We start from the raw sequence: 15,873 nt of genomic DNA on the forward strand, positions 1-15,873 counted from the left end.
TCATGTCTTTTACAGCTCTTCAGGGATGGGGACTCTTCCCTGGGCAGCTGGTTCCAATACTTGACAACCCTTTTGTTGAAGGAATTTTTCCTAATATCTACTCTAAGCCTCCCTTGGCACAACTCAAGACAGTTCCTTCTCATCCTATCACTGTCTCTGGCTCCCAGCAGGTCAAGGGATGAAGGACTGAATGACTTCCTCCATGCTGTGACTCATAGAATCACCAAGTTGGAAAAGACCTCTTGGATCATTGAGTCCAGCCATTCCCATCTGCCACTAAACCACGTCCCTGAGCACCTCGTCTGCCCATCTTTTGAATACCTCCAGGGATGGTGACTCAATCCCCTCCCTGGGCAGCCTCTGCCAGGGCCCGATGACCCTTTCTGTGAAATTTTTTTTCCTGATATCCAGTCTGAACCTGCTTGAGGCTGAACCTATTATACGTTTGAATATTTTTGTGATTTTAGAAATAAAATGTAGGATTAGCTTGAAAACTTTTAGCCAGCCTGCGCCTGGATACTTATGCTTAAATAAGGAATTTTAACAAGGCTGCAGTTAAAAAGAATGGAAAAGAATGTGACTGTATCTCATTAAGCCAGATAACAAGGACTAATGCAATAATAAGAGGAAGAAGAACCAGCTAGGACCAGATATAACCTTGAAGAGATGCCCAAGCTGTCTAAGAGCATTCGCAAGAAGGAAAGTTGAAAAATTCACTGTGAAGAAGACTGTGAGACTTTCTCCAGAAGCCCCCAGCCCAAGACCCTCAGAGGGCAGAGCGCATGTGCCAAAGGGAGGGAACACGTGTAAATAAATTCCAGGGAATGATTATAATAAACACACCTGTTCCAGGAAATTTAATGAGTATGCATGCTTTAGTGTAATAAATAGGTGACTCGTTTCTTGGTGTGCAAGCTAGGTGGAGCCATCCCCCTTGCATCTGATGCATCAAATAAACATACCTGCTTTATAACTTTTCCCGAGTTCTAAAATTATTCCCACACGTCAGAGGCCATTCCCCCTTGTCCTATCACCTGTCACTTGGAGAAGAGCTCAGCACTCTCCTCTCTATAACCTCCTTTCAGGTAGTTGTAGAGAGCAATAAGGTCTCCCCTCAGCCTCCTCTTCTCCAAGCTAAACAGCCCCAGCTCTCTCAGCCGCTCCTCGTAAGACTTGTTCTCCAGCCCCTTCACCAGCTTCATTGCTCTTCTCTGGACACGCTCCAGAGCCTCAACATCCTTCTTGTAGCAAGTGGCCAGAACTGAACATAGGATTCAAGGTGTGGCATTACCAGTGCCGAGTCCAGGGGCAGAAGAATCATCTCCCTGCTCCTGCTGGCCACACCATTTCTGATCCAAGCCAAGATGCCATTGGCCCTCTTGGCCACCTGGGCACACTGCTGGCTCATGTTCAGTCGCTGTCAACCAACATCCCCAGTTCCTTCTCCTCCAGGCAGCTTTCTAGCCGTATTTCTCCTAGTCTGTAGCTGCACAGGGCTATTGTGCCCCAAGTGCAGGACCCGGCATTTGGCCTTGTTAAACCTCATGCCACTGGTCTCAGCCCAGCAGCCCAGCCTGTTCAGATCCCTTTGGTCAGATCCAGTCACTACAACGGAGGGCAACCTAGACAAGGTTATCAAATCAAATATTGACTTTCCTTCAAACTCAGCAGAATTCCAGACGCCAACAATGCCTTGGACAAGGCTTCTGCACCAACCACAGTCGCTCTGCAGGGAGATCTGTAAACCATGAACTACATACCCTGTATTTGCTGAGAACTGAAGTAGACGGGGAGAGAAGGAAAGGAGAAAAAGAAAGACCAGAAAAAGAAAAAAAAAAAGGCTATCATCCCCCTAAGACCTAGTGATGGTGGCTCTCGGCTTGTGGTCTCTTTGCAGTCATCGCCCGAGAAGCAGCAGGTGCATCACGTGCTCTCCTGCGTGTGTTATTTACAGCTGAGAGTCCACATGCATTTGCATGCTAGGCATGCAGCGAGGAGGCTCAGGGCACCCGTATAGCTTCTGCTCTGGAAATGCCACATGCGTAGTTTTCTTCCCTGGAGCGCTCTGGAGATGGGTCTAGGGGCTGACTGGTCTAAAAGACCCTTGCTGGAATAACCACTGGGTGAACTCTTAGCATTCAGACACAGTTCGGGATGATCTCTTCTTCCCCCACCTCCAGCTGACCCAGAGCAAAAAGTGAGAGCTGCTTCCATCCCTGTCCAACCACACCTTCCCACAATCAGCACAGCAGAGGGTAGAGTGCCTAAAACCTCAGGTTTGCAGCAGGTAGAGTGCCTAAAACCTCAGGTTTGCAGCAGTTCCTTTTCAAGGTAAGTCTTTAAGGCATTTTAAAATAAACTAGTAGAGGCAATTAAAGAAATCAGCTCTTACCCAGGGCAGGGCAAGGGAGGTTCTCCTCTGCGCTGCCCCAGGGAGGCTCATCTGGAGTCCTACATCCATTTCTGCTCTCCCCAGTCGAAGAAAGACAAGGAATGGCTGGAGAGAGTCCACTAGAGGCCACGCATATGAGAAGTGGAGCATCTCTCTTATAAGAAAAGGCCAAGGGACCTGTGTTTAGCCTGGAGAAGAGACTGAGAGAAGATCTCATCAACATCTATGAATATCTAAAGGGCAGGTGTCAAGGAGATGGCCCAGATTCTTTTCATTGATGCCCAGTGACAGGACTAGGGGCAATGAGCACAAACTGGAATACACCTGAATATTCCATCTGAATATGAGGAAAAGCTTCTTTGCTTTGAGGGTGATGGAGTGCTGGAATAGGCAGAGAGGGTTTGAAGTCTCCTTCTCTTGAGATATTGAAAACCCACCTGAATGCATTCCTGTGCAACCTGCTCAAGATGAACCTGCTTTAGCCAGGTGGTTGGACTGGATGAAATCCAGAGGGCCCTGTCAACCTCTGCCATTCTGTGATTCTATGATGAAGAGCCCTCATGGAGACCAAGTGTGGACAGAGCTGCTGAAGCCCTGGGCTATTTATTCTTGATGTTAACCCTAAAAGTGTAAGGGGATGAAGAACCCCTGGGCACCTGTCCTCCTGCACTCCACAGCAGCCACAGTGAAGGGTGTTCTTTTTAATGTCAGTTATAATAAAATACTTTTACAGAGCCCAAAAATTTCAAAATAGTGCAAAACATCTCACTGTCATGCATCCATGGTAGCCGCCGGCAGCGGTGCCGCACAGGGTGGTACAGACACACAGGCATCAGTGACACGTGTGCTACAGGAGCAGAATTGGTCGGTTCAATCACATGCCAAACAGGATAGTCTGGGGACAGGGCACAGGGCCAGGGGCACCACATCAAGGGATGCTGGGCTGAGCCCCAGCTTGGCCATGTGGGAGCAGTGGTTAGAAAAGGGGTGTAAACATTGAACAGAAACAAGAGAGGAAAGCTCAACCCTTTGGTCCCAGGCAAACCCTATAGAAAAAGGAGCATGGGGGCCAGTTGGAGTACCCTGTTTGGGGATGGGGAGGGGGCTGAGAGAGGTATATTGACTTGTGGGGTCATCAGGCCTCTGTCTTTCCCAGTACTTATGGCAAGCTGGCCAGCTGGGGTGGCCATCCCTGACACTACACACCCTGGCCTTCTGGGCACTCGCACAAGACACGCACACCACTGATAACACAGAAATGGTGGTTAATGGGAAACTGGACGGAGGGAATCCTCTGGGCAGGGGGGGCGGAGAGGTCTTGCGCCAAGGAGGTCCCATGGACACTGCTGTACTGCACAGGGGTGGCTGTCACCACTGGCCAGAGCAAAGGGAGACAGGTCCATCTGTTCCAGTGCCTCAGCCCTTGCCACCAAGGCCTGGCACCCTGGGGATGGCAGTGGGACAGCCTACAGTGGCAGAAAGGCAGGGAAGACAGGATATGGGCCGGGGGCTACTCCCTGCCACTCCCGGCCCCGGTGATGCCACTGCCAGCCAGGGAGGGGAACCGACCCAACAGACCCAATAGCCCTTCCGGGTGCAGGACACGGCCTTGGCGTCTGGCTGCCCCGTCTATGTACACCTATTTACATATGTACAGGGTGCCCAGCAGGTGGGAGCCTCCCTGCCCCTCTGGGCAACTGGTGATGCCTTAGGGCCATCATGCTATGACAAGGGGCCATCATGCTATGCCAGCCACTCACTAACATCCCTGGGCAGGATGAGACAGCCCTTTCCCTCTGTCACTCAATGAGGTTTGAGGCTGGGTAGCACAGGGCAGGGTGCGGGTGGGCCGTTTGGGTTCCTCCCACTCAGACAGGCTGGGAAGGTGCAGATCTGTCTCATTGCCCAGTCAGGGGTTCAGCCCTTTCTTGCAGCCCTACCAGTCCCAGCACCTTCCCATCAGAGTTGGGCAGGGGCATGGCCATGCTCTGCACCACTGTCACCAGCCAGTGTGGACAAGGGAGGGCTGAGTGTGCCTGTCACACAGCCACATCCCCCTCACCCACCCAGAGCTGGGAAGGAAATTCCTCTTGTGGCCTCTCTTATGGCTTATACATGGCTGGAGGAGGCTGTAGAAAAGCGGCCAGGAATGGGGGGAGGGGGATGGGAGGCAGAAGGGCTTTAACTGCTGCCCTCCTCGGCTGAGCGTGTGTCCGACTTGAGCTTCACAAACTCCTTGGCCACTTCGTCATTGTTGCGTTGGGAGAGGATGCGGAGAACAGTGAGGCCAGTGTCATCCATGTGGATGCGGCGGCCCAGGGGTAGCCAGCAGGCACAACCAGGTCGCTGCAGGATATCGCGGAGCTGCAGGACAGCAATGCCCACTGTCCTGTCCTCCCGGGCAAAGCAGTAATCCTTCACACACACCTGCAGCTCGTAGCATTCAGGGCCTGTCTCCGTTCCCAGTGTGCTGCAGGGGGACAAGGGACGGGTAGTGTTGGCACAAGGGGTCACACTCCCAGGCCCCCTGCTGTGCAACAGCACCGTATAAAGATGCTGCCTCCCCATTGCCCTTAAAAAAGCCTTTTGTGTTTTTTTTTCCTTTCCCCCAATCCCTGCTTTTACCAATGAAAAAATATCTACAACATCCCCTGGGGGATGAGCAAACTCATGGGCAGATCTCAGGAGAAGCAGGTCCCCACACTATGGGATCATTCCCCAGCCCGACCCCCATGGTGCCACTCACAACTGAAAGCTCTCATTGTACTTGGGGGCCCAACTGTTGTTCTTGGATTTGGTGGCGAATTTCCTCTTCCTGTCACTGAGATGGGGCCCAATGATGTTGACCTCGATGAAGGGCCGGAAGATGCCCGATGTCTGCCACTTGAGATCATTCGCAGCCACCACTGCAAGGAGGGAGCATGTGAAGCTGGTGGGGCACTGCTAGCTCCTCGACCTTGGCATACCAGCTGGCAGAACTCACCTTTAACAGTGACCTTGTGTTCACCAGTGCCAGGATGGGTGAAGAGCTCCACGTGGATGGACACCTCACCAACAGGGTCATCCACACCAGAGCCTGCATGGCAAAATAAGGAGACATGAATGCCTGTTCTCCCTGTGTCCCTGAAGTCCCCTGCCCACCACGAATCCCACTGGAGGAGGCAGGTCACCCGTCATAGAGCAGGAAGGGATGGGCAGAAGGATTTGATCCGTCAACGTGGCCAAAGAGTTGAGGGGACATCAGCATGTGTGCAGCAACTGTCAAAGATGGCTGTGACAGGCACCAGTCTGGGCCAGGGCATGGCAGGACATCCCCAGCACCAGCCTGGCTCTCTGTTATCGCACCCTATGCTGTGAGGGCCCAGTGAACCTCCCTTGTCCCGGCAGTGACTGAGGTGCCTGGGTGGGTTGGGGCAGGGGACAGGGACCCAGCTCCTGGGGTGTCAGTGCTCCATGCATGGTCATGAGCATGGGCGCAGCACCAGGCCAGAGAGACACCATCTGGTCCTTGTCAGGGGCACGGGGCTGACCTGTCCTTTGTTTTATCCCCTCCATCTCAAGGGATCACATTAAGTCTGGGGATTCCCAAGGCTGGGGATTCCCAAGGCTGGGGAACTCGGGTGACCTGCGACCAACAGCTAAGCCCACCCCCTCCCCTTCAAGACCTGTGCATGCATCCGTGGGTGAAAGAGGGGATGCAGGGCAGAGGGACAGGCTCTGTGGGTCAGGCGGAGCCAAGGAGATCAAACCGAGTTCAGCAGAAAGCTCCCAGGGTGGAAATCACAGTGGGAAGGGGGACACATCCCCATCTGTTACTGCATGGACCCCACCATGAGGGGGCCAGGCTGAGGGAGGAGGCTGGTGGCAGCACACTCTCCTCTCCATCCACCTCCATCCTTCCGCCCCACCCCAGGCACCCCATATACCCAGGCACTTGCCACCTGGGTAGTGCTGCATGCAGAGCCGAAATGGAGGCGATGGCAGGTGAGGAGAGGGTGTCTGGGTAGGAGAGGCCAAGCACAGGGTGCAGTCCCAGCCCCTCTGGCAGAGTGTGATGGAGACCAAGCAAGGCCCACAGAACTGGGCTCATTCCTCACACCCCAGGGCAGGCAGATGGAGCTTGACGAAGCAAGGCTAGTAATGGTCCTTCTGGCAGCAGGGTGGATGGGAGACGTGGACATGGTCATGGCCTCGCCTGGGGACACATGCCAAGGAGACAGCTTCCCAGCTTGCATGGAGATTGTGTCGGGTGCCCACCCCCAGGCAGCAGCACTGGGGACAATGCGGGGTGCTCAGAGCTTGTAAGCAAAGGTTGGCACCCCTGTCCCCATGAGACACAGCCCCCTCCCCGGTCTAGGGGAGCACAATTCCTCCAAATTCAGCCCAAAAGGAGCCCAGAGAGTGCAAGTGTGTGGGCAGAAGGCTCCAGCTCTGCCCATGCTGAGTCCCCGAGGCCAGCAGCACCAAGACAAGGCTCCTGGCCACCCCAGCCCGTGGTGCTGGGACGGTTACTAGCCCGGGCCGGCAGTGGCAGGCAGGTGCAGGGGCAGGTGAGCAGCACACGTACCCTTCTCAGGATAAATTTCTTCACTAAGGGTAAACCTAATACCTTTCCCACCATGAACTAGCGGGAAGGAAAAAGAGAGAGACAGAGACATGGCACAGAGTAGATTAAGAGAGGAGGAAGGAGAAAACATGCATGGGGGACAGGAACAGTGAAAGAGAGGGGGAGAAAACAAAGAGAGAGAAAGAGAGATCAGATCTCGCAGACAGATGGACAGCCGAGCATCTGGACAAAACCGTAGCAATACGGGAGTGCCAGGCGTCACCCAGCTCTGAGCCCAGGGGTCCCAGGGCCAGATTGCACCCAATGGACCCAACCCCACACCCCCAACACAGCTGGCACAGGAGGCACAGACAGGACAGACGTCCCTTGCAGGAGATGCACAGACAGCAAACACACATCCCACTCCCCGAGGACGCAGACAAGCCTGCCTGGGTCACTATCTGATGGCCCATGACAACCACCAAGCATCTCCATCGCCTCCTCTAGGAACCAAGGGACAAAATGGAGGGCAGCATTTAGCGCCAAGGGGTAGTCCCATCCCAGGGGGTGCCCAGCACCCTACACCTATGGCTCTAGGACTGGTGCCAGAGAGGCCCATGGGGTATGTGGGGCACCCAGCGTGTCCAGAACAGGCCCTGGCGCAGCATTGGGATCCAGTCAATCCTGCAAGAGGTCTGAACCCTGGCCAGGATGGCATTGCTTGGCTGGGACTGGAAGCTCCAAGGCAGCGCAGGATCAGAGGTGCCTCTACTGGGTAACAGGGGCCACCCAGAGGGGACAAATACTGTCACACATGGCCAAAGGATGACCTTCTCCCTCACTCACGGGCCACATTTCTATGCCAGATCAGTCATGCTCTGGCACAGGGGGACACGCTCTTCTTGCTGATGAGGGACTTTAGGGTGCCAGGCTGTCTCTGGGCACCCATGGCCCCTCTTCACCTGCAAAGCATGGGAGGAAAACCCCCTTCCTTCCTCTCCCATCCCTCCCACCCCTCCGTGACGCCCAACCCCACTGGAACCGATGCAAGGTAGGACCTTGGCCATGGGGCAGCTGAGCCCATGTGTGGGGGCAGCAGGCGTGGGGTAGGGGCCAGGGTCATTCACCGTACCCTGCGAAGCCTGGGTCTGCACAAAGGTTTTGATGAGGAGATCAGTGGCCTGGGTGTAGAGGGACAAGGCGTAGCGCAGCGACTGCAAGTCGGGGCTCTTCTCCAGGAATGTCTTCTTCAGCCCCACACCACCAGCATGGAAGTATTGCTAGAGGGGAGAGAAGGCCACAGGGTCCTCAGCAGCTCTGCTGGAGGCCCCCCAGTACCCTCCTGGGTCTGTGCTTTAAGGCTAGAGCCCACAGGGGCATCCCTTCACTCCCAGAATGTCCCCACCTTGATGGTGTCCAGCGCCAGCTCCACCACTGCACATTGCTTTGGGGTCAAGCTCTTGGCTTCCTCCCGCACCATGTGGTCCTGCAGGGAACAAATTCTGCTCTCAACATGGCCTTACTACCCTTGCCCCACCCACACCAGCAAACGAGCGCTGGTGGGGACCTTGCAAAAGTACCAGTACCAGACTGCAAATTGCAGCCCCGACAGAACACAGAGAGAAGCTGTGATCGCCTGGACCCCAGCCCTCACCTTCAACTTGGAGAGCTGCCCCAGCTCCTTGGCTGCGTTGAAAATCATCTGTGTGCCCTGCAGAGAGCAAAGAGATAAAACCGGCCCCGGTGAGCAGCTTGGCTGGAGGGTGCCATGACCAGGCTGGGCATGCAGTGCGAGGAGCTTGCTGCAGCTCCAGAGGCTTCCCTGGCCCCCCAGGCTCCAAAGAGGTGCTCTTCTGAGAGTCCCAGGGGCCACCAGCCTTGCCAGGCATGGTGATGCAGGTGGAGGGAGCAAGGGTAGCCTCTGCCCCAGACCCTGAGTTCTCAGCACAGGTTGGGTGCTTGGGGACCCCAGGACAGGACATCTCCCTGACATCAGGGACCTCACACCCTGCACAAGCAGCTTGCCCTAAGGGTCCCATCCGGTTCCCCGCGGTGCCCAAGCACCCGCTTCTGCATCCAACAGTGCCCAGCATCCACCTCACTGGTACTGCACAGACAATCATACAACATTTGGGCTGGAGGGCGCAGAGAGCGAGTGCAGGGGAACAGTGGGCACAGCGCTGATGCGGCACCGTCCCTCTGTACCCACGGTGCTGGCAGCCAAGTGAGACACCCCCCTGTCACCCCTTCCCCAGTCCCAGCCCCAGGGAGGTTTCCAGCCCCTTTGCACCCAGGGAACACCACAGATGGGAGCTGCCGGTCACCCTCACCTGCCCCATGCCATCCCCATGGGCAAGGGCCATGAAGCCATTCCACGGGACCCACTGGTATGGCTCCTGGGGATGCAGCCCCATGGCACAGGCAGATCACTGGGCTGAGTGCAAGCACTGCTACTCAAGCCCTCCAGTGCACAACACCCAGTTAGGTAAACTGGGGTCCAGAGAGGCAGAACCAGTGATTCCCACTTCCCTCCTCTCCCAGCACCAGTAGCTCCACTCCTTCCCAAAACTGAGAAATCACAGCACCTATCCCACTAACCATTACCTTCTGCAGGGGTCTCCCCCCTCATGTCCTCATATTGTAGACCAAATTAACCCTTTGTGCGCCCCTCCCCGAGTTCTGTCCCACTAATCTTTCCCTTGCTGTCCCTGTCTCCCCCAGCCAGCGAACAGGCTGGGAGCTAGGGACACTGGTGTCACCCAAAAAGAGTACAACAGGACACTGTACTGAGCTGAGATTCCCCCACCCCACAGTGCACAGGACAAGGGATGGGGAAAAGGTGAGAGGAGGGACCAGAACCGAATGGGGAGCAGAAGAGCCATGTCCTTACTTCAGTGTGACTGGGCAGCTTCACCCTGCTCTGGAAGAGAACAGCAATGGACAGTTACTGGTGGCCCCAGCAGCAGCCAACCGTGGGTCAGGGCCCCCCAAATCCCTTTGCCATATGGGCTCTGGCCCTGTAACTCTTCTCTGGTTGCACCAAGTTCTCCGCTGGTGCCATTGGTTTGGCACCAGTTCACACCAGTAAAGGCTCAGCCTTGTGTGCTTGCTGGTGAACCTGTGACAAGTGTGCCACATCTCTTTCTGCATGGGAGCAGAACTGCTCCCTGCCTTGTTTGGAGTTGAGGAAATAGCAGCAAGTAAAGGAAAGCATGTCCAGCAAACTGGGGTAGGACACGAGCCAGGGGGAGCCGCAGGCATTGCCCAGACAGATGTTAGCAGGGCTTTTCCTGAGAGCCAGGTTTTGGGAGCAGGAAGTCTGCAAGGGTGAGCTCAGCCCCCAGCCTGGCAGTGGGGAGCACCCAGACACAGGGAAAGTCTGTGTGCCTGCAGAAAGGCCTTTTAGCAAGTTTGGGTGGCTCAGCGAGCCTTGCTAAGGCTTCACAGGTATCAGGGGAAGCAGGCTTAGAGGTTCAGGGGATCTCGGCAGATCCAGGATCACCAGTGTGCCCTGCACACTCCCCAGCATGGCCCAGCATCCTGGGAGTCACCTCTTCCTGAGCCCCAAGTGGCGAGATGGATTTGTGCCCGGGACTTCCCGTGAGTAGGCACCTCAAGCCCACACTGTTCCAGTCAAACATCTGGAAGTGTCCTGAGCAGCATCCCCCACACCTGTCTAAGCGATAGGTGACATGCCACATACCCACCCATGAGGGCTAAACATGACACAACATCCGCTCTCTACCCCAGGCAACACACAGAAACAAGTCACTGCCCCCATCCTGCACGCAGGCAGCACATCCCAGACAACACAACAACACGCCACACACGCAATGGCACATCCAGACAGCACAACAGAGGATGCACAGACAAGCCTGGACCTCCACAGCAGGTAGGTGTGGGGCCGTGGGTGTGGGGCCACAATTGTAGCCACAGGGCGATGACACACATGGAGCCCATGGCTATTTACCTTTTCTGTCCCTTTGCCATGTTTTCTCAAGAGCGTGCCCTGTAGAAGCAATGTCAGAGGTTGAGTGGTGGGGTGGGAGGACACTGTGGGACAGGACACTGGGTGTGCAGGGCAAGGCTGGGCACATGGGGTGGCCACAAGCTAGCGGCAGAGACAGCATTGAGCTCTTAAAGGACAGCCAGGGCCAATGGAGTACTGGGCCCTGTTGGGGTGCTGAGCCCACGGGTGACTGGTCCCCACTGGGATACTGGGTTAGTGAGGGACTAGTCTGCAGAGGGATGCTGGGTCAGTGAGGGACTGGTGTCTTTGAGATGCTACGACAACTGGTCTCTGCTGGCCTGGAGGATGTTACACTGATGGGGAACTGGTCCCCACACTAGAATGCTGGGTTTACAGGTCCCTGCTGGGATACAGGGATCCTAAGCCCACGGGGGACTGGTCCCAGCTGGGATACAGGGAGCCAGGAGCCAGCTGGCACTATGACAGCCCCTGGTACCCCTCCATTCCCCTCCAGCCCTGGCAGATGGTTGCAGCACTGGGGAGGGAGCAGCTGCACGTGGGTTTTGCAAACCGAGTTCTGGTCCGTGCAGCGCTGCACCCAGGAATGAGCCCACACTGACCCAGGCCCAGGAGTGGCAGGAGAAACAGTGTAAAATGGGGCATCAGCACCATGGGGAGGGGTTCCTAATCACCCTCTTAGGGGAAACTGGGGCACATCTGAATTATGAGGGTGTAGCAGGATGGAGCAGGTGGCAGGGAAGCCTGTGGAAGAGACAAGCAGCAGTTAGGCCCAAGCAGGGCTGCCAGGAAGGTTTCTTGCCCTGGAGGGAAACTGAGGCACAGTATGATGGGTGAACAAGAGGACCTTGTACCCCATAGAGCTGACAACACCCCAGTCCCCCAGCAACCTCAGCAAGGTCTGAGGGGTATTCATATGAGATCTGAGAGGAGACTCAGCCACAGGCTGCCACCAGGGTCTCTCCAAATGGTAGTTGTGGAAACAAAAGATGTTTGGCAACATGGGACAGGCATTTGTCACCACAAGGATAGGTGCTCAGCACCCACCCACTGGCACCAACACCACTGCTCTTCCTTGCAAAATTGCCTGGGGCCAAATCAGAGCTAGGGGTAGGACCTGGGGCGGATGAGGCCCTTCCCTTGCCCCACAGGGCATAAGCCTCTGGCCACAGACTGAGCAGAAGACTGGGAAGAGGAAACTGCTCAGTCAAAGCTGTGCGAGGACCCAGCAGCAATGCCAAAAAAGGAACCCAAGAGTCCGGGCTCTGAGGGCCATATCCCAGCCAGGGGAAAAATCTCACAACTTGTGCCAGTAACCCGCCCCACTGCTGAGCAACTGGGACAGGCACCATCACAGCTCAGCAAGACGCTCCTCTCCATAGGCAGGAAAAGCCTCTTCCCTCATCCCTCACCACAGCCACACTCTAGCCAGGGCCTCAAAAGGAAACTGAGGCACAAGGGTTCAGGAAGAGCAGCCCTGACTGCCAGGCATGCACTGCAGCCCTGGCTCATGTCTCCAGAGGCTTCTTTCACCCTCAGCATGGTTTGGCTGTCCACAGTTACATGGCACTGCCCCATCACTGTCCCCATCCCACCCCATCACCACATCCAGGCACTGCAGATCTTTCCAGGACCTTTCCAATCCCTGAACCCAGCTGGGGCCATGGGCAAGTGCCTGCCAGGAGCCAGTGCCAAGCAGGCAGCACGAGGATGGGGACCACAGAGGTGGATCAAGTTGGGAGCTGGAGGAGGGCATGGGCAGGGCACGGGCAGCCACACAAGACAGAAACCAGTGAGGCCAGGACCGACACACAGCAGACAGACAGACAGACACACAGGGAGCTGCCGTACTTACAATCATCTGCCATTGAGAGGCGAGCAGAGCAATTGGAGAGAACAACCGTGATGTAAGAGTCGGCCCCTTCCTCCATCCTCCCCAGCCCCAGCTGCCCCACAGCTCGGTATCAGCCCTGGCCATTCCCACCCCTGCCAGCCAGGAGGGACAGCAGAGCTGAGGTGTCCCCACCTGATAGGCCACAGCACCCAGCATTGATGCCCTGCCACCAGCACACCAGCTTTCCACAGTGCCATCCTGTGGGGATCCACAGAGCCCATCCTAAGCCCATCCCAAGCGCCCAGTCCTTCCTCACTGTGGCAGGGGCACTCCGTGGAGCTGGCACTCGACACTTGGCTCTGATATGGAGCCCAAAGCTGCCAATGCACCCAGGCTGGAGCCCAGAGCCATCCTCGGTGGCTGTCCCCTGCTGCAGAGACCAGCCCCACCATGGCCCCCACCAAGGATTGCTGCCCTCAGGAAAATTGCCCAACACATCCACATGTCCACACAACCTCCTCTGCCTGCAGCACAGGGCTTGCTGCCTCCCAAACATGGCATAGTCACACACAGCAAAGGAAAGGATGGGGACCGGGGCTGGGGTGGTGACAGGTGGCACCAGCATTCCTGCGAGATTTGACCATCTTTGGCCAAGGGTGTGCAAGCCTGGCCAGGAGCAATGCAGGGCTGACCTAAGCCAAGCTCTGAGTGGTGACAAGGTACCAGTGAGGTGACACCACTGAGGTTTGATAGGTCATCAATGCACTGTCCCTTACAAAGCACGAGGATCCCCGCAGTCCCAGGAAGGCTACACAGCAGGCAGTGGCTCCAGGGACTCTTAATTAAGAGCCTGTGTTCATCATTATGACAGTGACAAAAGCCACCAAGAGTAACAGGGACAGGCTGGCTTAGAGCCCTGTGTGTCACCCTTCCCTGCCTGACCCCAAAGGACCAGCTGCCCCAGGAAGCTTCAGGGTGCATGGCAGACACACAGCAATGCAGTACAGAAGCTTTAGAGGTTGTAGGCAACCTCCCTCTGAGGAAGGACCATTCCCTGGGCTCCGCTCTACAGCCTTTTCATTCCATGAGCAATGAAGAGTTCGGCCCTGCCATGGGGACATGCCCCCCGATCCCCACTATGACCATCCCCACAAAGCCAGTCCCTGCTCCCCACGCAATCCCAGCCCACAGCAAGGCTGCCATGCGGTGGCTCTCCAGACTCCAAGAGTCTTCTGAGTCACCTCCTTGCACGGGGACTGTGCCCACAAATGGTACCGGTGAGTGTGGCGTAGGATGTTGCCCCAGCTCAGAGGGAAGGATGGAGAGGAAAGGATCAGTGCTCCCTCCTGGTACCACAATGGAGATGGCAGGAAGGTCATTTGGCAAAACCAGCCGAGAGGATGCTGGGCTGCACCAGGCTCTCGGCTGCTGGGCTGCACCAGGCACCTGGGTCAAGGATGACCTTTCTCTCCTCCATCCCTTCTCCGGCTATGAGTGGCAGGTATGGGGAGGCTGCCAAAGGCCCCAACCCCTCAGCAGCCAGTAAGGGCACCTGCTTCCAGCAATGTCCTACACTGGCCCCAGTAGGCCAGCTGTGCCTCAGCTCCAGAGTCTCCAGTCTCTGGTCCTGCTCCCTATCACTCACCGTCTGGTCAGTAAGCGGGGGCAGGACGATGGTCTTCTCCATCGTGTTCATCACTAGCTTCCAGAGCTCCTTCAGCACCCGCTTAAGCACCGTCTTCTCACAGATCTTGGCAAAGAGCGTCAGGCTGCAGGGAGGGAACAGGGCTGAAGGTCCTGGCATAGCAGCCCTGATGTCACCCCTTGACCGGTCATCCTGACCCTGCAGGTCCCCAGACTCCTGGGGAAGTCAGGGGCACCGTGGAGGGTGGGGATTCCTGTTGCCTCACACACTTACTTGCTGTCCAGAAGGTCCATGATGGGCTGCAGGACATTGTCAGCATCCTGTGCGACACTGCTGCATGTGCTGGCAGGGACATTGCCGGTGCCCTTCACCTGGCCCAGGATGTCGCCCATCTGCTTCACGCACTCTTCAATGTGTGGCTGGAAACTGGGGACCGCAATGCCCAGGCAGCTCAACTTCCCCCAAGACCACACCCAGGACCCACCTGGCTGAGCAGAATCCCCCAGCCTGGCCACAGCCACTGCTCCTGGACCCCCAGCCCTCTTCTTGGTCCACCACTTGCACCCTCTCACCCAAGTGTACCTGGTGGCAAAGACTCTGCTCAGATCATCCAGGACGTTGTTGAGTTTCACCTGCAGTTCCTTGAGGATGTCACTGGCTTCTGTGTCCAACTACAGGAGGGACACGTTGGAGAAGCCATCAGGGTCCCTGGCCCAGCCCTGGGGGTCTCTGCACCCCAAATACACCCCTAGGCAGGGTGAAACCCATCCGTCATCAGACGTGGTGGGAGAGCGTGATCCCATACAGGAGTGAGGAACTGGGGTCTAGTTCCAGCCCTGCAGAGCCAGGGAAGCAGCTGCCTCTGGGGAGGAGGGAATGATCCAACATTACAGGGCTCCCGCTGATACGCACCTCCTTCCCACCCATGGCTTCAAACATCTTCTCAAGCTGGACGCGGAGCTGCTGAATGTTGTTCATCAGGATGCAGGGCTGGAGGGATGGAGAGGGGACGACAAATCACCAACAAACATGGCTGGAACAGCTGCCTACCACTCCAGGTCCCTCCCACCCTGCACTGGGGGACACAACGACAGTCACAGCACTGAGGCGTGCCAGACAGCATTTCAAGGACTGCCATTGGACAGAGACCAAGGCAGGACTTGCATCACAGGGACCAGCTCTGGAGCTGAAGTGATGGCTGGGGTCACCGTGTGGAGACAGTCCTGCCTGGCAGCACCAAGCAGGTGGCAAGCAGAGAGATACGTCACCACTTTCTCTTTCTCCTTGGAGCAGTACGAGGCAAAATCCTTGGAGATGATCTCAGCATACTGGAGTAGCACATTGCTGATGGTCTGCAGCCAGATGAGGGATGGGACCCACAGATGGCAGCAAAGAGGAGGAAGGAGGGAGCAAAGGAGACCATGAGTTCCACAGCAGTGAAACAACCCAACACCTGCATACAGCCTGG

General features: G+C 56.3%; 1 protein-coding gene across 1 annotated transcript in view; it reads right to left on the reverse strand.

Annotated features, from left to right (window-relative positions):
- Positions 1 to 561: 561 nt before the first annotated feature.
- UNC13A (unc-13 homolog A) overlaps positions 562 to 15,873 on the reverse strand; it is a 40,051-nt gene continuing 24,739 nt past the window's right edge. Inside the window, exons 30-42 of the mRNA XM_054050166.1 lie at positions 15,674 to 15,757; positions 15,318 to 15,395; positions 14,988 to 15,076; positions 14,679 to 14,831; positions 14,406 to 14,529; positions 10,909 to 10,947; positions 9,829 to 9,858; positions 8,593 to 8,649; positions 8,344 to 8,424; positions 8,071 to 8,218; positions 5,376 to 5,468; positions 5,139 to 5,298; positions 562 to 4,862 (exon numbers count right to left, since the gene is read on the reverse strand). Coding sequence (XP_053906141.1) covers positions 4,574 to 4,862; positions 5,139 to 5,298; positions 5,376 to 5,468; positions 8,071 to 8,218; positions 8,344 to 8,424; positions 8,593 to 8,649; positions 9,829 to 9,858; positions 10,909 to 10,947; positions 14,406 to 14,529; positions 14,679 to 14,831; positions 14,988 to 15,076; positions 15,318 to 15,395; positions 15,674 to 15,757 — 1,425 coding nt within the window. The 3' untranslated portion in view covers positions 562 to 4,573. The remainder of the gene's footprint in view (positions 4,863 to 5,138; positions 5,299 to 5,375; positions 5,469 to 8,070; positions 8,219 to 8,343; positions 8,425 to 8,592; positions 8,650 to 9,828; positions 9,859 to 10,908; positions 10,948 to 14,405; positions 14,530 to 14,678; positions 14,832 to 14,987; positions 15,077 to 15,317; positions 15,396 to 15,673; positions 15,758 to 15,873) is intronic.

This window comes from Cuculus canorus, chromosome 27 (genome assembly GCF_017976375.1).
Source record: "Cuculus canorus isolate bCucCan1 chromosome 27, bCucCan1.pri, whole genome shotgun sequence".
NCBI classification, from domain to species: domain Eukaryota; kingdom Metazoa; phylum Chordata; class Aves; order Cuculiformes; family Cuculidae; genus Cuculus; species Cuculus canorus.